The sequence below is a fragment of the Astatotilapia calliptera genome, chromosome 10 (genome assembly GCF_964374335.1).
Source record: "Astatotilapia calliptera chromosome 10, fAstCal68.1, whole genome shotgun sequence".
Lineage (NCBI taxonomy): Eukaryota > Metazoa > Chordata > Actinopteri > Cichliformes > Cichlidae > Astatotilapia > Astatotilapia calliptera.
In genome coordinates, this window is record NC_137431.1 from 33,586,288 (window position 1) to 33,611,640 (window position 25,353).

The 25,353-nt window shown below is 44.3% G+C and overlaps 1 protein-coding gene across 2 annotated transcripts; it reads right to left on the bottom strand.

Moving 5' to 3' along the window:
• Positions 1 to 564: 564 nt before the first annotated feature.
• On the bottom strand, positions 565 to 24,657 carry siah2l (seven in absentia homolog 2 (Drosophila)-like). 2 transcript variants are annotated; one of them, XM_026160498.2, is made up of 3 exons: positions 23,642 to 24,657; positions 2,551 to 2,730; positions 565 to 1,960 (listed from the first exon to the last, which is right to left on the bottom strand). In XM_026160498.2, the coding sequence occupies exons 1-3, from the start codon at positions 24,086 to 24,088 to the stop codon at positions 1,589 to 1,591; spliced, it is 999 nt and encodes a 332-aa protein (XP_026016283.2). In that variant the 5' UTR covers positions 24,089 to 24,657; the 3' UTR covers positions 565 to 1,588. The 2 variants fall into 2 exon arrangements, with proteins under 2 accessions (XP_026016283.2, XP_080163496.1); XM_080307370.1 differs by lacking the exon at positions 2,551 to 2,730.
• Positions 24,658 to 25,353: the final 696 nt, after the last annotated feature.

Sequence of the window (25,353 nt, forward strand, 5' to 3'; positions counted from 1 at the left end):
AGCAGACGAGCAGCTCTCCGTTCTTCTGAACACATCGTTGCGTTTTTCTGTTTCCCAGAAGCAGCACATCAGCACCAAGGCCCCTTTAGAAAGCGGGTGAATGGGAGGAGGTGGTTAGCGGTAGAAAAGTAAGGCGCTGGCGGCTAAACGGACTGCAGGAGGAGGGACGGGAGGATTATTCCTCCATTTTACTGCTTTTATCAGAGATTAAAGAAAGTCTGAGGATTAACTGAGCACAGCTCAGGTCAAAGGCCGACCTCCAGTCAGAGACCCGCCATCAGTCACCATCTGCAGCTGCAGGGATCTGAACCGGCAACCTCTCAGTCAGAATGTTGGTGTTCACATTACTCTGCTTTACCTGAACTGCTGGCAGCCTTCTTCCACCAGCTGACTCCAGGTCTGTGGAGCTTTTTCACAGTATTTGTTTTTTATGAACACAGACGGATTAACCTGCAGATCATTTTCTATACGTGCATATTAAAAACACAGCTGACAGCCCGACCCACGGCCCTTTCTTTACTGAGTTTATCAAAAAGGTTTAAAAAAGTGTGAGGAAACAGCCAATGAGAATGAGAATGACAGTTTTTAATTTACTGACACGTGACAAAGAAAACTAACGACTCAGACAAACATTTTCCTCGGATTAAAAGTGTCTAATTCCTCATTTTGCTTTAAATTCCAGTCTTAAAATGACATTTATCCTCTTTCATACTAAAACGTTACAGCAGAAATAAACATGTTCACATGCCTCACCTCTATGGACATGTAGATAGTTTTCACCAACTCCTTCAGTGCACAGAGATTATTGAAATAAGTCAAATTCACCTTGAATAATATTTCCTGAATATTTTTGGTCTGTTGGCAACAAGGTTAGACTCATTTTCCGCTCTGTCCTATAATCACTGGATGATTTCTTTGTTATATGTGATACTAAAGCAAATATCTTTACATTCTCCACTTCCTTTCAACAAAAAAGCCAAAACAATAAATAATCTGCACATTAACCAATAAAGAAGCCACGGCTGAACTCTGCATGTTCAGAATCTCTCTGTAAACAGCTAATCAGACGTGAACGTTATCAGAGCGTTTCCTGAACCATTAACTGTGAATGTCGTAACAGTCGTGGTGTATTTGGCCTCTGCTGGTGAAGAACGTAAACTCAGTCTGATAGCACCAGAACTGCAGAGCAGAATATTGTGAACACGCCGGCCTGACAGGAAGCCGATTAACCCGACGCAGGAAGAGGGAGCCGCTTCGGCAGAGAGAAGTGTTTGTTTCCACCAATGAGGACCGAGTCCTCGGGAGTTTAATCTCTAACCAGGCCAGACGTCCTGGCTGCGGTCGAACCAGCAGATCCGACCGTTCCTCCATCGAGGAGAGTGTTGGAGGCTCGAGGTGACGCCCTCGCTTCCAGACAGGTAACCAAAGGACATTCTGCCCCACGTCCATCGTTAGCTGACCACAGAGGTCAAAGGGCTGCTGCTGACTGTTTGAGCCGACTCCTCGAACGACTCCAACCGAGGCTGTCAGCAGGTGCACTCTGCACCTCCTTAACTCCTCCCTCGGCAGGAGGCTCCCCTCGGCTCCGTCAGCACATGGAGATGGTGACGTTGATCCCCAGGTTACCATTGTCAGCGAACAGATGGGCGATGGAGGTGTCGAAGACCAGGCAGTCACTGTTCATGATGGCGGCGGCCACGCCATCGTGGATGGAGCGCGGCGTGGCCTCCCAGGTGAGCCGGCGCCGGTTGCCGTTTAGCTCCAGGCGATAAGCGAAGTTTTCGGCCTGCTTACGGGTGCCGATGAGCAGCACGACAGCAAAGAACTGCTGGTGACCTTCATACTTCTCCTGCTTCTCCAGCACCAGCATGAAGTGGTGGCTGAAACATGACTGCATCATCACCCAGTCGACGGCGCCCGGCAGATTGATGTCCGTCGCCAGGAAAACGATGTCCTCCCCCTGCAGCACGGAAACAAGTACCGATTAGGAAGAACTCAACGTTTTCACACTTCACACCTGCAATCATGAGGAAAACAAGCTGAAGAACCAAGAAGTGCTGTGGTGTCAGAGACGTGAGCAGAAAAGGTGAAACGTTCACTTACACGAACGTCACACAGTTAAGAACACTTGTGATCCCGTTTCTACACAGTGCCGTGTTTCTCTGTTTCGCTGCTGAGGATTCCTTAATAATTTACATTGTTTGTCTCAGCAGCTTGTAGACCTGATGTGTAGGATGTCCTGAAATCTCTCCTAGCTGCGTTCCAACTACATCCTGCATGTTCAGTTGGTGAGTAGTTAAATCTGCTGGTTACTTCAAACGGCGCTTTTGTTTGATTCAGAGGTTCCACTGATACTGAATGCAGGGCCTTACACTGGTTAACGGTTGGAACGCTGACATGACAGCTCGACATTCATTGTGGATGCATTGTGTTAAAGCCCCAAAGTGCAGAAACAGTCAGAAGGACAGGCTGCAAACAAAGATGGTTCCCACTTTGCCCGTGTTTCTACCCCATACTGTGTGTCTGTAGAATCAAAGTTTGGATCTTGACCTGCAGCGTGGTGATGGACTTGTGAGCGTGCATGAGGTGAGGCATGACGGCCTCCAGTGAGCCATGCCACTTGCAGGTGGCTCCTGGGCACGGGCAGGTGTACGGCCTGAACTCGCACACCTCCTCGTGATCGGGCTTCTCGCTGTGGTGAAGAGACAGCGGGCAGCCGGCTGACGAATACTGCAGGGAGGACACACAACACAGTTAGAGGCACGCTCGACCTGAAACATCAGCTGCTGAAGGAAAGTCGCATCTCACATGAATATTACATCAAGGAAATTGACCCTTTTCTCTCACCGACAATCTACTTGAACTAATGTGGAAGTGCCTTAAACTTGCATTCTTTTCAATGTTGTAACATGACGGGGAAAATGACCCTTGGCCATGACCTCTGTTACCGCTTTGATGAGTTCATGGACTCACTCAGATCATACTTAATAAAAGTCCATTAAGAGTCAAAGACTGGTTATGCTCACTGGCTAACGTACAGTTTTTCTGCCATCGTACGGTTTCTTGTTGAGATCCGGCCCTCGCCATCCAGGTTCAGCGTAAACACTCATCTTAAGGAAGTAACAACATTTATACTTTCTACAGTTAAAACTACGCTGTGTGCTTAAAACAGAATAAACACAGAAAAGTTGTAATATTTTTAGTCATTGTTAGTTTGGTTCGTTTTAAAAACTAAACTGAAACATTGTTATGTTAGTCCAGGTCCAACACAAACCACTTTTCATTTCAACGGTTCATTGATGCTTCTGTACTGATGTTTTGCCATTTCCACATTTTCCCTCCTGATAAATGTCTGAACTGTTGCCTCGGCTCAGAGGACATTAAATGAGGAGTAATTTAAATTTTCTGGATGAATTAAGAAGCTGGGATATAAAGACAGCCGATGGCTGCTGCCTTTATGCAGACAGGAGTGCGTTACTGTAATGGCTGCAGCTGTCTCCTTCATTTTCTGAAACGCTGAAGGTCACAGCGGTGAGACTCTCCCTCCCTCATCCCGTTTCATCTCCAACAACAGACTGACTACAGACAGACGGAGCTTATAGCGGGGCATGAAGGGGGGGGAGTGATGAGGAAGGCAGTAAATGAGGTATGAAAACAGCGAGGCGGTGAGGAGCTCAGGGAGACGGGAAGGCTCTCGGGGGAAGCGGACGATGTCGTTAGCGATGCCGTTTGAACATCGCCCCCTGGTTTCGGCGTGCTGGGAGAGCATCCATAAACATGAGGGGAGACACATCCAGACAAGAACGGCGTGTTCAGAAGATGACTGCTGATTGGGTGGTTTGACACCGGAACACCACACAGTACACGCTCTGCACCCAGCTGTCACAGCACATCATCGAGATATGGATCCATTATTTATACATCAAATATATGCAGGAGAGTAGCTTTGAACAGAAAACAGGATCCCAGATGCAGAACGGACATCTGTGCCATGTCTCTGATGTTCAATGTCATATCTTTCCCAGTCTTACTAACGCGGTGCTGGAATGGGGCAGACATGTGCCCCGAAGATTTTTAAACTTCAGGAAGCACCTCTCAGGTCTCATTGGCCACTTTGTTCAGCTAAAGCATGATCTCATTTTAAGATTCTTCAAACTTAGAGGAACTATGGAAAAAGGTCTCAAAGTCTTGGAGATAGTCCACTCTTCTTAAGCTCAACTTCTACATCGGTGTAGCCTACACAAGGTTCAACTGTAGCACTTACATTACATTCATACTATACATTAGTCAGTTCAAACTGATCCATTCTGCCGATCAAGGTGAAAAATGGTGACAGAAGCAGCTGGAAATGTGAGGAAATAATCACAGTAATTGTGGGCTGTGCCAACATGACATTAGCTGTACTGAGAGTGCAAGTCAGGTTATGGAGTAAGCTCTGCGTAAGGGTTTCAGGATATGGTAAATGGCCTGTATTTATATAGCGCTTTACACATCCAGTCATCCACCCATTCACACACACAGTCACACACTGGTGATGGCAGCTACATTGTAGCCACAGCCACCCTGGGGCGCACTGACAGAGGCGAGGCTGCCGGACACTGGCGCCACCGGGCCCTCTGACCACCACCAGTATGCAACGGGTGAAGTGTCTTGCCCAAGGACACAACGACCGAGACTGTCCAAGCCGGGGCTCGAACCGGCAACCTTCCGATTACAAGGCGAACTCCCAACTCTTGAGCCACGATCGCCACCAGGATACTCCGTAGACTCAACACAAAAGTACAAAGTAAAGTATGACTGAGTGTTTCTCTAGGACTTAAGAACCATCAGTACGTTCACACCAAACACAAAGTTTTTCTTGAACTTTATGTTCTGCTCCTCCTCTTCCCATCAGCTGGGCAATTTTTCTGTGTCCATCATGAATGAATATGTTCACACAAGCAAGAACTGGTCTGTTTTTCAGGGACTTTGGTTTTTAGCAGAGATGGCACGATACCACTTTTTCATGTCCGATACCGATATGAATCTGATATAGTGTGTTTTTAATATCTTGCTGCATTTTGTATAAGTTCATACTCAAGTTTTAAAAAACAAAACATTAAAGCTATTCTGTTATACCTGTATGTAAAAAAAAAAAAAACTTTGGGTGTAAGATTCAGATAATTATTTATTAAAAGCTCGACATGACAGAATAAGAAAGAAAAGTATGTCTTTGTGCCCCCCTTTCCCTGTTCATGCCGTATCGGCCCCCCTGGCTAAACTTTGCTAGATCCGCCCCTGCACAGTTACCAGCGTCAGCTACGTAGAAAAAGATCCTCGAGTAGAAAGTAATAATAAATAAATTCTAACAACAGCTGATCAAGCTTAAACGTGCAGCTGTTGTTCAGCCGCTGGTTTCCTCTTTCTGGTGCAAAGTGGGCCAAAAGCAAACCAGAGAGATGGACTCGCGACAGAAAAGCCGATCAGCTGATCGTTAAGCAGTTTCATGATTGAAGTAGCAGCAGCAGAGAGAGAGGCAGTCGCTCCATATATCGCTTGTTAAGCTTAACGCAGGAATGCTTTACAAACACTCAGAGATGAACTTACACACTTGCTTTACTTCTCTGGGATCACTTCCTCGGAGATGAAATGCTGGTTTGGTAGCGACACTCCGAATGCTCAACCAGGTCTCGCACGCCACAGCCGCTCTATCACGTGACCACACTGCTCCGACGTGCTACGGTTATGAGCCGAGTTACGCCATGTCACAAGTTTTGTGAGGTGCTTTGATGATATTTAATGGATCGGATTACATTTTTTATTTCTCTCCGATATCGATCCAGTAATTTAGGTCAGTATCGGACCGATACGTGATATCGGATCGGTCCGTCTCTAGTTTTTAGTAGAGATGGACCGATCCGATATTACGTATCGGTATCGGTCCGATACTCACCTAAATTACTGGATCGATATCGGAGAGAAATAAAAAATGTAATCCGATCCATTAAATATCATCAAAGCACCTCACAAAACTTGCAACGCGCCGTAACTCGCCTCAGAACGTTAGCACTCGGAGCAGTATGCATCACGTGATAGAGCGGCTGTGGCATGCAGGACCTGTCGGTGGTCTGGATAGCATGTGGAGCTTCGCTAGCAACCCGGCATTTCATCTCCGACAAAGTTATCCCGAGAGAAGTAAAGCAAGTGTGTAAGTCCATCTCTGAATGTTTGTAAAGCATTCCTGCGTTAAGCTTAACAAGCAATATATGGAGCGACTGCCTCTTCTTGCTGCTACTTCAATCATGAAACTGCTTAACGATCAGCTGATCGGCTTTTCTGTCGTGAGTCCGTGTCTCTGGTTTGTTTTTGGCCCACTTTGCAACAGAAAGAGGAAACCAGCGGCTAAACAACAGCAGCACGTTTAAGCTTGATCAGCTGTTGTTAGAATTTATTTAATATTACTTTCTACACCAGGATCTTTTTCTACGTAGCTGACGCTGGTAACTGTGCAGGGGCGGATCTAGCAAAGTTTAGCCAGGGGGGCCGATAGGGCATTAACAGGGAAAAGGGGGCACAAAGACATACTTTTCTTTCTTATTCTCATTTAAAATGTCGAGCTTTTAATAAATAATTATCTGACACCCAAAGTTTTAATTTGATGTAAAATGAATAGAAGTCAATTACTGTATATAGTAACTATTAAGTCTAATATATATACCCTAGTAAGCTATAGTACTTTTTACTTTGGGAAGGTACCATCTGTGCAGTCTGCAATTTTGTTGAAGAAAGATGTTGAATCTATTTAATATTTCTTGAAAAATAATTGATTTCTGTGCATTTTTTTTTCACACTGCATCAAATTAAGGTTGATTACGTCGATTAAGCATCATGAGGTGGAGCATGAGGGGTGGTTCCCTATTTTTTATTTATTTATTTTTGTTGTTGCTGGGAGTTGGAACCCTATTAGTTAGGTTGCTTAATATTTACGCTAAGTACTCTTTAAAATACCAGAATAGGGAGGATGGTGTAGGCTTAAGTTTATTAGATTGATCAGTATTGCTGAACTATGAAATATTTTTTTTGCATACAGGTATAACAGAATAGCTTTAGTGTAGTTGTTGTTTTAAACTTGAGTATGAACTTGCAGACTTGCAAATTGCAGCAAGATATTTTAAAAAACTGTTTTGTTGATTAAAAAACACTATATCGGATTCATATCGGTATCGGCAGATATCCAAATTTATGATATCGTATCGGACATAAAAAAGTGGTATCGTGCCATCTCTAGTTTTTAGTTCCTTCCTCAGTCTCTAGACTTCATTTAGACTCCTGCAGCAAATCTAAATCCAACTCACGCATTAACCACAAAACCCTTTTAACTCCCACACAGCAACGTTTCACGCCATCCAAGTTGCCGTGGTATGTGTCGGCCTAATGTGTAGTCAGATGCACATCAGGTTATGTAAAAGGTTTTAGGTTAGGGTTAAACTGGGGTTCTGGTTATGGTGTAAGCCATAAACCCGACGCAGAAGTACAATTCAAGTTTAGGAGTAACTGATATTTAGTGTTGGAGTTCCATCCATCCTTTTTTTCCCGCTTATCTGGGGCCAGGTCACCGGGGCAGCGGTCCAAGCAGGGAAGCCTCCTCCAGCGAGTCCTGGCTCTGCCTGACAGTCGATTTAGAAATTAGCTAATTTTTCTAACAGTCGTTAAAACTCTTGTTAAGTTATGAGTCACGCACAGCTCAGAGCTGGAGGTCAAGGAGGAATGCAGAGCAACCGGTGAATTAACAGCTTCACGTTCACGCTTTGCTACATTGGGAATGAGGTGGGTTGAGTTTGGCGTGGGGAGTTTCAAGCTTGTTTTGGATTTCTGGTCCTCGAGTGGAGCAGGTCTGCTGTGGCTGAGAGAGCTGAGAAAATGAAACGGACCAAACTCACAGCTCTGATCATGTTGTCCTCAGTGTCAGTGACACGCCAAACACCAGCATTCCCACTGATTCAATGCAACTGGTGTAAATGCAAAAGAAAAAAAGCTTCTGAAGCTTTGCTGTTCTTGAAGGATGGGGAGCAGGTCGTTACCCTCAGGACGCTCAGAGAACTCTTTGGTGATAAAGTGGAACATATTTAGCCTCCTGAGCTTCAGCCGCTACAGTCTCCACCCAACGAAACATTCTCACGCCAAACAAGACGCTGTGATTTCTGCTAATGTGTGCTTATAATACAGTGAGGATAAAATGTCTGACAGCAGATCTGCCTTTGTTGAAGCTCATTATTGAGGCATTCTGGCCAGTGTAGTAATCATTTAAGCTGTAAAGCATCACTCTGCTGCCTAAACACAATAAACAAACCTCAAACACGCTCTGTTAATAAAATAGGATATAACCGGTTTTGGCTAAGCCTGAAGAACTGCTGTCAAAGACTGAGCGTTATCTCAGTCGGCAGCACGATAAGTAGATTAACGTCTGGAAGGCGACTGCTGGAGAGGGTCTGGCTGTCAGGATGGATAAGGAGCACACCTACACATCTGCAGGAGGAGAAAACAGGATGATCATCCATTTATTCACTAATGTATAACACGAACCACTTCCTGTTTGTGTTAACACAGATCTGGTGAAACACTTGTCTACTACAACAGGCAGCACAACCTGCTGCGAGGTCAGGAGACAGCATCAGACTCATGACCAGGAGTCCAGTTCAAGCCTGTGAGGACTAGAGCTCCTCTTTCCAGTAACCGATGACTAACCAGCAAACTGACAGTTTCACTCAGTTTCTCAACTAAGTCCAGGCTTTAAACAAAAGCTCTCAATGAAATGAGACTTTTCAGACAAATTCAACCAGATCTGGCTCGTTAGCTTCCTTCAGACTCCCATTTCTGAGAGACAATCTGCGTAACGTAGTTTGAATTTTCCCCCCAACTGAAGGTTATACTGAAGCCTCCTATGGATGTTTCTGGGGTATCCAGGTTACCTGGATCTAAACTGAGAGCAGATGATAAATTAACCAGTGATAAACTTAAATATGCTATGATGGGTTGACCAGTTGGCGAAGAATATGCCGACTAGCCACTTCCTGTGGGTAACACTATTACAGCATCCCATTTGTTCATAGAGCTTTTAGTAACTTGAGAGTTTGGGTGTATGGATGTCATCTCAATGCAACCCCACCAAAGAGACAGTTCAACTCTAGAGACAATCGATAACCAAGGGACACAAAATAGCCTCGACAGCATTAATGATCAGAATAATGTAGCAGGCATGAAGCCACTGCAGGCGAAGTCCTCGATCGCTGCTCAGCAGGAGCTTTACTCAGTGATTAAATATTTACGATCTGCGGGTCAAAACACAGCAGCGGCTTCCTGGAAAGGGCAGCAGACACAAAGGCCACATTAACCGACTTCTATTCATTAAAGCAAACTGCTGGTTCAGATGTAACAAGCGCAGCTCTCTGAATTATTAACTTGTAAGCTAATTTATAAACTTACATGAGTTGTTCTTCATTTGTCCTGGGTTTAGATTATTTATTTGGAATGATTACTTAGTTGAAATTGTGATTTATTAACTACAACCTATAAAAAATAAAATAAAAATTGTAATATGAATATTCATCTGTTGTCCAAAACCCAGAAAACATGTCCACCACCTTCTGAAGCCAAAACGCAGATATCAGCAGAACTAGGGCTGCTCGATTATGGCAAAAATGATAATCACGTTTATTTTCACTGAAATTGAGATCTCGATTATTTGACGATATTTATTTAACAATAACAATGTGTTGGATAATGACTTTAAAGATTGTCAAAAAATAATATAAAATAGTGTGCAAATACTGACAACAGTGCAAATGTTTGCAATATAAAAAATAAATGAAAAATGAGTTCTGACTCCGCGAGCCCATAATGTTTCCACACCACTGAAGTTTTTTTTACCTCTCTTTTCAACCAACAGCAGTCACTCTCCTCTCCAAATAACTTCTGCTTAGCTTTCCGAACTCCCTCGGGTCCTCTTAATCAGCGGTCCCCAACCCCCGGGCCTCGGACCGGTACCGGTCCGAGAGTCGTTTGGTATGAGAGAGTTGAGGCTCAAGTGTGAAATGTATAGTTTTCAGGGTTTTTATCGGTTTTCAGCGTTATTTTGTTATTGTTTTTATCGTTTACTCGGTTTTCCTGGGTCTTTTCACGTGTGTTATGAATAAATCTTCTTTTTTTTTGGTACCGGTACTAGTTTTATTTTGTTGTATTTATCCGCGACACCTTAAAGGCCGGTCTGTGAAAATATTGCTGGGCATAAACCGGCCCGTGGCGCAAAAAAGGTTGGAGACCGCTGCTCTTAATTGTTGTGACACGTGTTCGAAATGCAGAGAGGTGCGCTTGATTTGCCACACGGAGCAGCGCGAGAGTAAACCACGAGGGAGGGGCTAATAATCGGCTCAGTCATTTTTAATGATCGTTGAAAGCCCAGATCGTAATCGTGATTAAAATTCGATTAATTGAGCAGCCCTAAGCAGAACTAAAAAGAACGACCTGATTTCCATGATCAATTTTCAGGACTCGATTTAGAACAGGTCAGAACATTTTGTCACTTTGTGCCAAACACACAGCAGGCAGGAATCCTCTTATCCAGATTGTTTTAGCAGAGGATTTAGAACAAAACCTGTGCAGCGTCTCATCAGGACTCCGACGGCACAACCTGCTGTCAGGAAACACCTCGCAGTCCTGACCAACACAGGCTGAACATCTCTGCATTAGTCTGCTGTGAATCTGATGAATCAACATCTGTCATGTACAGGAAAACCAAAACTGTAGAGTAAACTGTTGAATTTAAAAGCATGACAGTACTGAGAGTTACGGGCAAACCAAATGTATGCAGGGTTTTCTCACAGAGGAAGCATGGATGATGAAAAACCTGTTGGTCGAAGCACAAACCCCGTGGAACACCACGGACAACTTGTGTGTGAAGCAGATAAATAGATGTGATTCAAACCAGCACATTTCCTTTAAAGCCAACATGTGCTCAGGTAGCTGCAGTGAAAAGCTGCACTGTAAATATAAGTGTCTCATTATGTTCGATGAATTTCATCTTTGAGGTCTTAAAGTATTTTTTTTTTATTTGCTGAGTCATGTTTTGATTATGAGTCAGCCATAAAAGAGAAAACCAGCTCTGTGCAGCCGAGGTATCAAACTCCACCCTCGACCATCAAGGCTGGTTTTTAGGGTAGCTAAATCTTCACATCCATTAACCTCATTTCATCATCGATCTCAGTCAAACTTACTGGACCCATTTGTTCCTAATAAAAACCCGACTGCAGAGGAGGGAGGTTTCTTTACCCCCAACTCGTTTAGCAGCACGTCTCGCTCAGCCTCTCTGATCCTTTCAGCCTGATTGGTATTGATCGTGCTGGGCTCAGCTGAGTGCTTTCCTGGCTGTGCTGCTGCTTCAGCCGGCGCAGATCTGATGAATCTGTTCTGTTGGGATTGGTGAGACGATGAAGGGCGCTGTGGTTCAGGATAATGGTTTTGGTATTCCTGCCGGCTGTTCACCACCTGCCTGAGGATGCTGCTTGTGATTACAGACACATATGTGCACAGTGAACGGCATCTGAATACGAGCTGGGACTCTGGTTCGCTTAACCAACTCTGGATTTGTCATTTGCCTCACAAAGGTGGCTTTTGTCTCTCCATTTCAACAAAGCCTATTTTTAGACCCCTTTATTCTTTTTTATTTTTAGTCATCTCTTCAAGGAGCCTGACAAGCTTATCAAACTCTGCACATATCTTAGAAGTTATGAAAATGTGTATACCTCAGTGATTATCTCTATGAGAGATGCAGCCACATCCTAAGACATTGATAAAGCCTCCTAAAGCAGTCATGCTCAAACATTGTAAACCCACAGCACACCTGCAGTCAAGAAGAGACCCTTTCACCTTATTATTAGACTAAGACATACGCCATAGCACCTTTGCTCTACCGACACTTCTCACAGCCGCAACTTTGCAGTAAGCTAAAGCACATCAACTAACCTCCATTGCCTTATCAGATACTTTCAGACAGTCTTCCTGCCTCTGGTTGAAAGAAGTGTTTCTTTAGTTCACTTGCGGTTTAGATTTAGTCGAATGAAGCAGTTGGTCTGTAGGCCGATGTAACCGCCAGTACGCTGCAGAATCAGATGATGCTCGTGGTCTTTTCAAGACCTTGTGAGGAAAAAACGATGCGACTGGTATGGTATTAGCTCTGACATGAAAAGGTGCACCTCTGCAGATGCGTTAATTGCCAAAGACATATTCAACTGATGTTGCAGCAAGGCCCCAGTCCTTTGGATGAACACCAGCTTCACCCTTTGCATTGCAGCTGGTATTTCCCGCTTATACTCTGCGACCATGATCAGTGAAGCAACACATGAACTGGACCTCACAGTTCAAGGCGGAAAGACGCAAGACTGCAACAAAAAGGACGACCAACGCTACAGGATCCAACCACCGAGCGAGGAAATTCGTGCAGACGCAGCTCAGCGATACCGGCGAGAACTGTTGCAATCCGGCTTCACGTGCAGCACAACTTTACAGTAATTAAAAAGCTCTGGTGTACACGACAGTCCATAAGCTCAGTGTTGGTTCATTCCCTACTTTGTTTAGTGTAACAAACGCTCGCTCAGAGGACATTGTTCAGATTTTGTCTCTAGTATAGTCAGATGTTTACCTTGGCATTACCTTGGCCTCCAGTAACGCTGTGAGGAACCTTGGAGTCATTTTTGACCAGGACATGTCCTTCAACGCACATATTAAACAAATATGTAAGACTGCGTTCTTCCATTTGTGCAACATCTCTAAAGTTAGAAATATCCTGTCTCAGAGTGACGCTGAAAAACTAGTTCATGCATTTATTACTTCCAGGCTGGACGACTGTAATTCATTATTATCAGGAAGTCCTAAAAACTCCCTGAAAAGCCTTCAGCTAATCCAAAATGCTGCAGCAAGAGTCCTGACAGGGACTAGAAAGAGAGAGCAGACTTCTCCTGTTTTGGCTTCCTGTTAAATCCAGAATTCAAAATCCTGCTCCTCACATACAAGGTCTTAAATAATCAGGCCCCATCTTATCTTAATGACCTTGTAGTACCATATCACCCTATTAGAGCGCTTCGCTCTCGCTCTGCAGGCCTACTTGTTGTTCCTAGAGTATTTAAAAGTAGAATGGGAGGCAGAGCCTTCAGTTTTCAGGCCCCTCTTCTGTGGAACCAGCTTCCAGTTTGGATTCAGGAGACAGACACTATCTCTACTTTCAAGATTAGGCTTCAAACTTTCCTTTTTGCTAAAGCATATAGTTAGGGCTGGACCAGGTGACCCTGAATCCTCCCTTAGTTATGCTGCAATAGATGTAGGCTGCCGGGGATTCCCATGATGCATTGAGTTTTTCCTTTCCAGTCACCTTTCTCACTCACTATGTGTTAACAGACCTCTCTGCATTGAATCATATCTGTTATTAACCTCTGTCTCTCTTCCACAGCATGTCTTTATCCTGTCTTCCTTCTCTCACCCCAACCAATCACAGCAGATGGCCCCGCCCCTCCCTGAGCCTGGTTATGTCGGAGGTTTCTTCCTGTTTAAAGGGAGTTTTTCCTTCCCACTGTCGCCAAAGTGCTGCTCATAGGGGGTCATATGATTGTTGAGTTTTTCTCTGTATCTATTATTGTGCGATCTACTGTACGATATGAAGCGCCTTGAGGCGACCGCTGTTGTGATTTGGCGCTGTATAAATAAAATTGAATTGAATTATGTCTGGGCATCCATAAACAAAATGTGATGATGTGTTTTAAAATTAAAATAAACTGAAAATCTGTCTTGACGCAGCCGTACGTTAAAGCTCGCCAGCATCATTCAGGACTCACCTGACTGCCCGGCAGGGGTTTGGTGCGTCCGACAGGTCGACGGGCTCTGTCCCTGACCTCTGACCCATGCTGCTGCTGCTGTACGGTGTTAGCAGTCAGCCCTGCAGCACTAGCTGAACCAACCCCATGGCGGTGATGCCAGCCCAGAAGGCAGCGCCAGTGAGCCAACTCTCTGAGCAGAGGTAGGCAGGAGGCTGGGCACAGCATCGGCACAGGCTAGAGCTGCAACAATTTTACTGATTAGTCGACTCTAGTAACTGTTTTTGATCTTTTCAGCTCATATTTCCAGGTTTCTTTGGTCTTCTGTGAAAGACAAGTGAGTATTTTCTGGTTCTGTTGGGTGGACAAAACAAGACATTTGAACTCATCACTATGGACAATGACGAAAGCTGACTCCTGCTGAAGCCGACAGCTCACCAGCATAAAAGTCTCTCACTCTTTTAAACACTACAAGTCAGAATCAAAACTTTAGTTAAAGTTTTTCTGCACATGCTCCATGTGTGCAATTCCTTTCTTTGAAATTTGTCCTGGAAACTCAGAGGCTCCAACTCTAAATTTAACTTTGATTTCTCAAGTCTTTTGTCCCTTTGGGCTCACCATACTGAACCAGACAAAACAAGCAGCAGCTGTTCAGACAGACTGCAGAGCCACGTGGAGATCATATAGCAGAGTGATCAGAAGTTCACAGGAGGACAGAGACCGGACGAGCGTCTGACCATGTTTGGTTTCTGTTTAACTCACCAAGTCAGACGATTGGCCTCAGTCTGCTTTAGTGTGAGCTCTCAGATTTACTGCAAGAGTCTTGAAAACAAACACAATGAGTTTGGTTTGAATACATGCTTACAGTACAGGAGCACCTTTATAGTCACACCAAGTATCCAAAACCATAGTAAAGCTATTAATCAGTACATTTTCTAACAGAATGGTGCGTTTAGAAAAAAAAAAAAAAAAAAGACCTCTTCTATTTCATGATCAACTTCAAAGGACCATGAAATAAAACCAAGCTGATGGGTTCAAACATCTTGCTTATTCTTCTCAGTAAAAGATTTCAAAGTATGAAACAAAGAACACACATTAATTATCAACAACGTTGATAAATGAAACAACCTCATGTTAGTTGGATTAAATAATGGGGACATTTTTTTTAATACAAATATTTTTCTAATTGTCCACAAATCTCATGTTCAGACTCAAACCCTCACCTGTGACTGTAAAGTGTGCTTAAGCATCCTTTGGTTTGAGAGGCTGCTTCCATGGTTTTGTTCTCACTGTGAGGAATCTGTGTGGAAACCGGCGCCTGAGCAGCGTTAGCCTTCACTGCACGCACCATGTGAGTTTATAGAGCCATATTGCTATTTAAAATAAAAATCTGAGTGATTTTCAGTGATGATGGCTGTTTTTGTTGTGATTTATCAAAGAACAAAAAGAAATGACATGGTCTGTGAATATAAGGCCAGATACACATCAGCCACTGCCAGCAGTAAATTAGCAAAAATCACAGCGACAGGCCGGCTATAGCGATGCTGCTGATCTCGATAGACTATAGAAATAAACACATACAAAGAGCCTGCTGCAGAAACACTTTAGGTCTTTATTGCTAACTGCATTAAGTTTCCTGACAGGTGGACGATGAGACAGGTGCTAGCTGCTGCTAGGCTTCACCTCAGCTAACTGCAGAATCCTTGGACTGGATCTCTGTGCTGTGTGAGTCTATTTGAGCATTTTTAATGCAATGATCCAATAACAGGCCCGTGTGAGGCTAATTCTACTAGATATGGTAGCAAGTAACAATAGTTATATTGTTACTTGCTACAGTTATTTGATATTATATTTTGCACTATCCTACTGTATACTTGTATTCTATTGTACATATTGTATATCTTATTCCTCTGCTGCATTGAGCATGTGTATGACAAAAGAATTTCCCTCGGGATAAATAAAGTTCTTCTTATCTTAAATTCTACAGTATCTGAGCATTAATTAGCAGGTATCCTGTGTCTGTGAGGCACCATTACAGCCAGGCTAGCTAACGTTAGTTGCTAACGTAACACCCTGTTGTCCAAATACAGTCCAACATGGCAGCAGCCAAAACACCAACACCGAGACCAACAAACCAACACTCTTTCTTTTTATATTAGAGTCAGTTAGGCACCGTTTTCATTTACTGAAAACTCTTCATACACTTTTAAATTTATAACTTTTTTAATGTTTTTGTGGTGAAATCGTAGCACACTGTGACTCAAAACACAGGTTTAGTGTTTAGTTTGAGAGGGTATGAACATGAGCTTTGTTGGCAGAAAGAATAAAATGTTTTATATTATTTTTAATTATTAAATAAAAGAACTTGTAAATATTTTAAAATAAAAATGTTTGCTGTCCAACGTCACACGTCAGCTACCCCCCAATTTGTTTAAGCAGCGCCACCCTGTGGTTCAGTGTGAATGTTTATTCTAATTGTTAATTAATCTGCCAATTATTTTCACGTTTCATCGTCTGGGTTTAAACTGCCCAAAGACACTCAGTGATTTTACAGCATTTTTGAATGAAGCGTTTTCTTTGCTGCAGTGATTAACACATTCACTGTGCACGCCAGTTTGAGACCCGGACACAAATACAAGATCCGGATCACGAGAGTACTCCGAGTGCTGGTCCCAAGTCCGGATCAAGTGGAGGAAGATCCAAACCAAAACATGTGGGGGCCATTTAAGAAACACCGGAGCAGCCAAAAGAGACTTACGTGCTCGCTGTTTTCCATCTAATGTAGATGAAATTGATTCAGTTTAGTTTTATTTATGTTTTATTTATTATTATATGCCGATTCACACTAACAGCCACCTCAGTGTAACGCTTAATTCAACTGTTTTTGCTGTAAATTTGTTTTTTTAAATCTGTGAAAACACCGAGCCTCCGAGTCAAACCACAAATGCTGTACAAACAACATAAAACAGTGAAACGTCTCTAACATGGGAGGAAGTAGAAATAGAAATATTTTTCATTGGCTTTTTTTGGCTTGAAGAGCAACAAGCAGTAACACAATCGACAATCAAATACTCATTGTTGCTGCTTCACTGTACACATTTATTATCATTTTAATTAATGAGGAAATTAACTGGCAGATTAATCAGACCCACAGCTGCACCACCAACATGAATCAGGTAATCGATTACTTTGACAAACAAAAACATTTTCATACGTTGTTCTGATCAACAGCATTCGTCTCCAGTTCAGGCGGTAAAACATCAACATCGGTTCAAACCAACCTGATGACTCAAATCAATCGATAATCGATCGGTAAACGTACCAGAACCTGTCGGATCAAACAGACGCAGCCGTAATGCAGCTGAACCTCGCTCGCCCGCTCTCTCTCTCCTGCTGCAGCAGCAGAAAAGAAAACACGGGCAGCTGTTTTCTTCTTCTGTGGTGACGAAAAAACAAAACACGCAGGGCCTAAACACACGCACACACACACGCACACACACTGAGTGTGCTGTGTGGCGTCCGTCTGACTGACCGGCGGTGAATAACACCGACACACACTCGATCACTGTTTCTGGTTTTTAGTGAATGTCTCTCGGAGCTCTCCCTCTCACTGTCTGAGCAGCAGAAAAACGTGCGTCCTCCAACCGACACTGAGACACTGCAGCGTGTGCGCGCACACAACACACGCACACACACACAGTGGGGGCGGGGAAACATGAGAGAGAGAGAATAAAAGGGGAGTATCGCTTAACCGAGTGCCATCCTCCTCCTCCAAGCATCTGTCAGCACTGCTCTGCATGCACAGTGTGTGTGTGTGTGTGTGTGTGTGTGTGTGTGTGTGTGTGTGTGTGTGTGTGTGTGTGTGTGTGTGTGTGTGTGTGTGTGAGACCAAACACAGGACCTCTGTCTTCACTCTTTTGTTTTGTTGTGAATATAGAAATAAAATAATTTCTATTCAATTTTATTTCTTTTGCAACATATTAGTAAAAAGGGTAAATGGCCTGTATTTGTATAGCGCTTTACACATGCAGTCATCCACCCATTCACACACTGGTGACAGTGTGTGACCAATACAACAACAATTTCCTCAAGGTGCTTTATACTGTGAGGTAAAGACCTTACAGTAATACAAAGAAAGTAGAGACAGTGTCTGTCTCCTGAATCCAAACTGGAAGCTGGTTCCACAGAAGAAGGGCCTGAAAACTGAATCCCCATGAATTACAGTCATCCAGCCTGGAAGTAATAAATGCATGAACTAGTTTTTCAGCGTCACTCTGAGACAGGATATTTCTAACTTTAGAGATGTTGCACAAATGGAAGAAAGCAGTCTTACATATTTGTTTAATATGTGCGTTGAAGGACATGTCCTGGTCAAAAATGACTCCAAGGTTCCTCACAGCGTTACTGGAGGCCAAGGTAATGCCATCCAGAGGAAGAATCTGGTTAGATACCATATTTCTAAGATTTTCAGGGCCGAGTACAATAACCTCAGTTTGATCTGAATTAAGAAGCAGAAAGTTAGCGGCCATCCAGGTCTTTATGTCTTTAAGACATTCCTGCAGTTTAACTAATTGGTGTGTGTTATCTGGCTTCATGGACAGATAGAGCTGGGTGTCATCTGCATAGCAGTGTAAATGTATAATGTAAACAGACTTGGTCCTAGCAAAAATCCACGACACTTCAGGCAAAACCTGACTGATTTTATTACTTGATGTGCCTGAAGTCTGTTCCTGGTGTCTGCCTCCTCACTGACAGCTCTTTAAAACAAATTCAATGCAAAATGCTGTTTGCTGGATTCACATCCACAAAGAAAACCACTACAAAGCGCTGATTCACTCCTGACATCTGTAATCATTCTGAATACAAAGCCTTCTCAGATTTGTTCATCTTGCACCACTGTCAGATCAACTGTAGAAGCTTTCAAAACATGAAAATTAAAGCTTTTTTCCTAAAGTCTATAAAAATGTCCATGTGCCAGTAAAACTGACCTGACAGGTTTCAGGTAGGACGGTAAAATTATTGCCAAGATTAAATAACGTCTACATCATCACACCATCTTGTTTTCAGCAGCACAAAAGCTCTGCATCAAAGCGCAGAGCAAACGTCAGAGTGCTGATATACTGGCTCACACTAAACGTAAAGCCTCAAAGACACACAGTAAAGATTGATGTTTATGCCTCAGTTTAGATTGTGTATTTATCTTGTTGTATTTCAAGGAGTTACACAGAACTTCCTCCTGTTTGTCCAACGACTGAATGTTGCCAAATACGTTCTTCACACACAACCACCTCCTGGAGAAATCAGCAGCTTACCTCCTACCAGTCACCAGTAAAAATGAGGGAAATATATATTTAATGGCAGCTGGCATCCTTGTACATGCAGTGCTGCCATCTTCTGTCACAGTCCGTTATTACACTCTTAAATCCTGCTACTTATTCCTGCGTCTTTTGTGATCTTACAAAGCTTCAAACGACGCGTCGACTATTAAATCAGTCGTCGACGATTTTGATAGTCGACGTAATCGTGGCAGCCCTATTTGAAAACCATGGCACACAGTATATCAGCAGAAATGTGCATGACTAGCTTGACAGTTGATCCTTGCTGCTCTCTGCAGTTGCTTAAATACAATAAAGTTCCTACTCATCAAACCAGTGTTTTAGTATTTTGTAATAAAGCTACTGTGTTAGTGTACAGTGTTAATACTGGGACTGATCGATCTGCTTGTGTACTCACAAGCGCGGCGCAAATTTTGGGTTCTTCGCTCTAGTTAGCGTTGACGCAGCACATGCCACATCCGATTTGTAAAGACAACTTACTGCTAAAGAGAGACAGACGGCAAAGTGGGCAGTACATCAGTTTAACATTAACTCGTTGCTGCAGCACTAAAGTGATCCCACATCTGAAAAAGCATGCGGGGCTGCTCGTGTGTTGAATTTATGGCAGTGAGGTGCAGGCCTTATTTGCTGCAGGAGTTCAGAATCATCGTTATTGTGGCAGTGTACATTCCTCCTGACGCTAATGCTAAGGAGGCGCTATGGGAGCTGTACGAGGCCGTCAGGGACCTGCAATCTCTCCACCCCGAGGGCTTTTTCATTATCACTGGGGACTTCAACCAAGCAAACCAAGGACATCAAGCTCAAAGAAAGTCAGTGATCTCTTTGCCTGGTCAGGAGATTCTCAGCGAATGTGGCGGGACATCCAAACACCTCTCAACCAGACGCAGTTAACACATTCGATGCCAGGTTTGGGACTCAAAACAATGAGCCAGCATGGAAAACCAGCCCCTCGCCAGACAACCAAGTGCTGTCCCTGTCCACGGCCCGAGTGAAAGGACTCTCGCTAAAGTCAACCCACACAAAGCTGCTGGACCAGATAATATACCCGAACGTGTGCTCAGAGCCTGTGCTGACCAGCTGACCAATGTCCTAGGACAGCGGTCTCCAACCTTTTTTGCGCCACGGACCAGTTTATGCCCGACATTATTTTCACGGACCGGCCTTTAAGGTGTTGCGGATAAATACAACAAAATGAAACTAGTACCGGTACTGAAAAAAAGAAGATTTATTCATAACACACGTGAAAAGACCCAGAAAAACCGAGTAAACGATAAAAACAATAACAAAATAACACTGAAACCGATAAAAACCCTGAAAACCAGACATTTCACACCTGAGCCTCAACTCTCGTGGCCCGGTACCAAACGACCCACGGACCGGTACCGGTCGAAGGCCCGGGGGTTGGGGACCGCTGTCCTAGCAGACGTCATCAACATGTCCCTGAGCCAAGCTGTTGTGCCACAGTGCTTTAACCCCCCCCAATCAGACCTGTGCCAAAGACAGCTACAGCCTCGGAGCTCAAATACTACTGCCCAGAAGCACTTACTCCAATCATCACAAAGTGCTTCGAGCAACTAGTCCTGAGTTACATCAAGAAGCAGCTCCCCCCCCAAACTGGACCCACTACAGTTTGCATATCACGATCAATGGGTGATGCGATCTCATTGGCACTCTGCCTAGCTCTATCACACCTGGATCAACGCAACGCCCACATAAGAATGCTGTTCACTGATTTCAGCTCAGCATTCAACACCATCATCCCCCAACAGCTGATCAGCAAGCTGGACCTGCTCGGACTCAACACCTCCACCTGCAAATGGATCCTGGACATTCTCACTGATAGACAGTACAGGTTGGAAATATAAGATCCAACACCATCACACTGAGCATAGACGCCCTCCACCCCCCAGGGATGTGTGCTGAGCCCACTAATCACGCTGCTGACCCACGACTGCACCTCCAGCTCCAACACAATCCAAATGATCAAGTCTCCAGATGACACCCCAGTGGTGGGACTCATCAGGGACGATGATGATGCTGCATACAGAGAGGATGTGCAACGGCACTTTGGTGCAAGGACAATAATCTATGTCTCAATGTTGACTTTAGGAAGACCAAGGCTGTCCATCTCCAGCTCAGCATTGCTGGTGTCGCAGTAGAGAGTGAAGAGCACCAGATTCTTCAGTGTTTGCATCACAGAGGACCAGCAACACCAAATCGGTGACAAAAAGAGCTCAGCAGCGACTGCACTTCCTGAGACGACTAAGGAAGGTTTTGCCTCCCCAAACCCATCCTTAACACCTTCCACAGAGGCACCATGGAGAGCATCCTAACCAGCGGCATCACAGTCTGGTATGGAAACTGCCACAGTCTGACTGCAGAGCACATTATTGGCAGCTCTGTACCCAGACTACAGGATGTTTACACCTCATGCTGCTATTCAGAAAGCCAATAGCATCACTGTCACGACTTAGCTAACATAAACTAATGTTAGTCTGTTAGCCACAACCAGCCAACCAACCACATGACGTCACATTCTGTACGGACAGAAGATGGCACCAAACATCTTTTTAAAACTTTAAGCACTTGTTCCTTAAATCCGGCTTCACAGACAGTGTAATATATGTCAGGTGTGAGAGCAGGACTTAGTGGTGTAAATTAGCCATTATATGTAGAGTTTCATGTCCTCTCTACCTCATCAAGGCTGCAGTTCTTCCTCCTACTGTAGAGAACAGCTCAGTAAATATTGGGTCCTACGTAGAATTTTCGGGCTTTTCAAAACACAAACCTCCCCTGAAAAAACCCAAAACATCTGTGACCAAATGATTTGTATGGCTGACATCTACACCAGCCTGCAGACACTTACCAAGAAGCATTAGACGAGGAAGATCATCACAACAGAAACAAAAAACATATTTTAACAGCAACAGTGAAACAAATGAGCATGAGCCTGCTGTCTGCAGGAGGTATAACGACACAACATGATTACAGGGCAGCAGGACGTGTACGAGTGGTGAGGAGATTCTCGTGGGTTGAAATCTAAATGATGACGAAACGCTCGTCGACCAGCCAAATTTTATGCATGATCTTCACTTACAGCTTCAATAAACTCAAATTAAGCTGAATTTAATGTTTTCTCCCCTAAACTCTTGGGGACATATTCTGTTGAGGTCACGTGCACTGCATGAAAACACCACCAGAGGGCAGTCTGTCCTGTAACCAGCCTGCTGAGCTGAGCGAGCTGTGAAACATCTACTTTCAGTTTGTATCAAGTCTTTCTGTACTATGCAGGTTGGAAACTGTGTCCATATCAGACCTCCTCTTCCTCCTCAGGGTCAGAGTCAGGACTCAGTTTTCAGCCGCCGACACACAATTCAACTTTAATGTGCGTGTAATGGAACCAGAGCCGCCGCTCCAATCAGTCGACACGCTGCGAGGCCAAAGGTATGTGGACAACTGCACACTTGTTGGACATGTTATTTAAAACCTGGTCACGATTCTCACTCTACAGTCACTTTGGTATGCAGGAGATTAAAACACCAGTCATCCATTTTTATCTGCAGGTTTTAGACAAACAGAGGAAACAATCAGCAGAGTGACGAGTCCTGATTAATCAGTGGACTCATCACTGCTGGCTGAACTATGTTTATTACAGTTACTGAACTAAACACAGACTCTGGACTTTCCTGGTTGCATTACTCTGACAGAGTATTAGGGCCACATAAAGAAAATAAAAATCATTGATATTTTTGAGAATAAAACCAAATGATATTGCGAATGTGTACTTTAAAATGTGTTTTAGTTCCTTTAGGACATGAACACAGTGCAGTGGGAGGCATAAGGACACTGAAAAGAAAGGAAAGACCAATCAAACAAAAGAACAAACACACAATCGTGGAAGCGTTGGCCAAATTTGTACAAAATGAAATGGCAATGAACAAATGCCAGGATATCGATGATTACACCTGCAACAAAGAGGATGGATGTTATCACAAGATATGATAGGAAGATGTTTCAAAGCAAACAAATCCTCTACAAAATAACTAATTTGACTTTTTTCTTGAGATTTTGGTTTTATTCTCAAATTGATCAATCATATTTTTTCTTAATGTCGTCCTAATACTCTTTCTATATTACATAATGAACTCTGTGACATGACTTTCCTTCACTGATTGCACGCAGTGAACTAAGCAGTGATGCTTCAACGTCCGATTATTACTACAGGCAGTGAACTCAGCACGGAAAAAATAAATAAATAAATCCCAATTTTCTGGAGTAACCTTTGACCTTTAACTCCGTTGACTGTGTGTCAGACGTTTTCTTGGAAAATCAATCGAAATTCTAGTTTGGCTCTGATGACGTCACGTGACAGGTGTGCGTGGAGGAAGTTGTGCACAAACTGAAGTGAAGAGAGTTGTGATGTAGTGTGTGAGTATCAGCTGGGCCGGTTTGTGTCTGTGGGTCTACCTTGCAGGGGAACGGCAGTGTGGAGGCCACCTTCTCCATGGCCAGGTTCCGGATGCTCGGGGTGAGCGGGCCTCGGCAGGTCGGGCAGCAGCTCAGCTTCTGACGACACTGGTTACAGACCAGGTGACCCGCCTGGCACTGCAGGATAGGCGGCAGGACGTAGTCGAAGCATACCGGGCACTCGAATAGCGCCGTGAGCTCCGAGGATTGTCCGACGAGGCCGGTAGCCGGCATGGACACGGTGGAGGAAGGGGGAGCAGACCCCGACCCGGCCACGGAGCTCACGCCGGCGGCCGCTGCGGCAACAGAGGCGCCTGCCGCTCCCCCGTGCTTCCCTCCGCCTGCTTTCCCGGCCCCGAGTCCCCCACCTCCGGCTGAAGATGGACGACTCATAGCTTCCAGCTGCGGTCCCGTTCCTGAGAGCTGCCGAACAGGCGGTACCGTCATCTACTGTTTACTACCGGACGTCCCTCGAGGCCCCCGGAGACACAACATGGCGGCTGCTAGTTTGTATCGCCTGTCGGCTCCTGCCATTGGCCGCTACGTCAAAGATTGACAAGCCGCTCGGCCAATCAGAGAGTGGAGTCGTGTTCGGCTTGAAAGCAAAAGAAAAACAAACAGCGTCGCATAAAAGAACAAATATATACAATAGAACAGGAGAGAATATTGGAAACTTATTTAATTATAAGTATTAAAAAAATGAATGAAGTGAGAATTTAATGTTTTTCTCTTCTTTGCTTTTTGTTGTTGTTTTATTCTTTTTGTAACTGAGCAAAACACTTTTTTGTGGGATTTTTTCCCCCTAAAATGATGAATCATGATAATTAAGCACCTCAGCGTGGTCGGAAACGGCTTTTGTGTCGGTCCTAGCAGAGCTGACCTGTTGTAGCCGCGCTGGGCTGCTCCTGCTTGGTGGCCAAAGTGACAGTCTCCTGTTTGCTGCAAACTTTTGTGAGTTTCATAATCTTCTACAAAGTTAAACAACTACGGAAACAGTTGTAATAAATTAAGAATTAACAGAACTCAAGCACGAGCAGTTTCCTTCATCCCTGAAAACCCACCACCCAATATTTATGCTTCTTTTTGTAAATGAATGGTAAATGGTAATGGCCTGTATTTGTATAGCGCTTTTCTAGTCCCTAAGGACCCCAAAGCGCTTTACACAACCTGTCATCCACCCATTCACACACACATTCACACACTGGTGATGGCAGCTACAATGTAGCCACAGCCACCCTGGGGCGCACTGACAGAGGCGAGGCTGCCGGACACTGGCGCCACCGGGCCCTCTGACCACCACCAGTAGGCAACGGGTGAAGTGTCTTGCCCAAGGACACAACGACCGAGACTGTCCAAGCCGGGGCTCGAACCGGCAACCTTCCGATTACAAGGTTGCCGGTTGTCAATTACACCAAAAAGGGTTTAATTTAGAAGTTTACGCTCCCTGCTCAAATCACCTGAAACTCGCTGATGCCCTCTGCTGGATGTTAGACTGACACGACCGCCTTCTTTGCCCTCATTATCTTCAAATCCAGCGGATGTTAATAAACGGAGACACAAAAGCTCTCAGATGAGCTTCAGATGTTCCTTCCTCTGTGTTCATGTCACAGCAGACCGTGCAGGTCACATTAGGCTCGGGACTTGTTTCATTAAAGCTGCTGCACACGTTTCAGTGTCAGCATGTTGTTTGTGGAGTGGAGCAACAAAGACAA

Excerpts from the sequence above, each read along its gene's own strand:
- siah2l (XM_026160498.2), bottom strand. The coding sequence starts at position 24,088 with ATGACGGTACCGCCTGTTCGGCAGCTCTCAGGAACGGGACCGCAGCTG. Across the intron at positions 2,731-23,641 it reads CACTGCCGTTCCCCTGCAAG|TATTCGTCAGCCGGCTGCCC; the intron begins GTAGACCCACAG and ends TCCTCCCTGCAG. Across the intron at positions 1,961-2,550 it reads AGTCCATCACCACGCTGCAG|GGGGAGGACATCGTTTTCCT; the intron begins GTCAAGATCCAA and ends TCCGTGCTGCAG.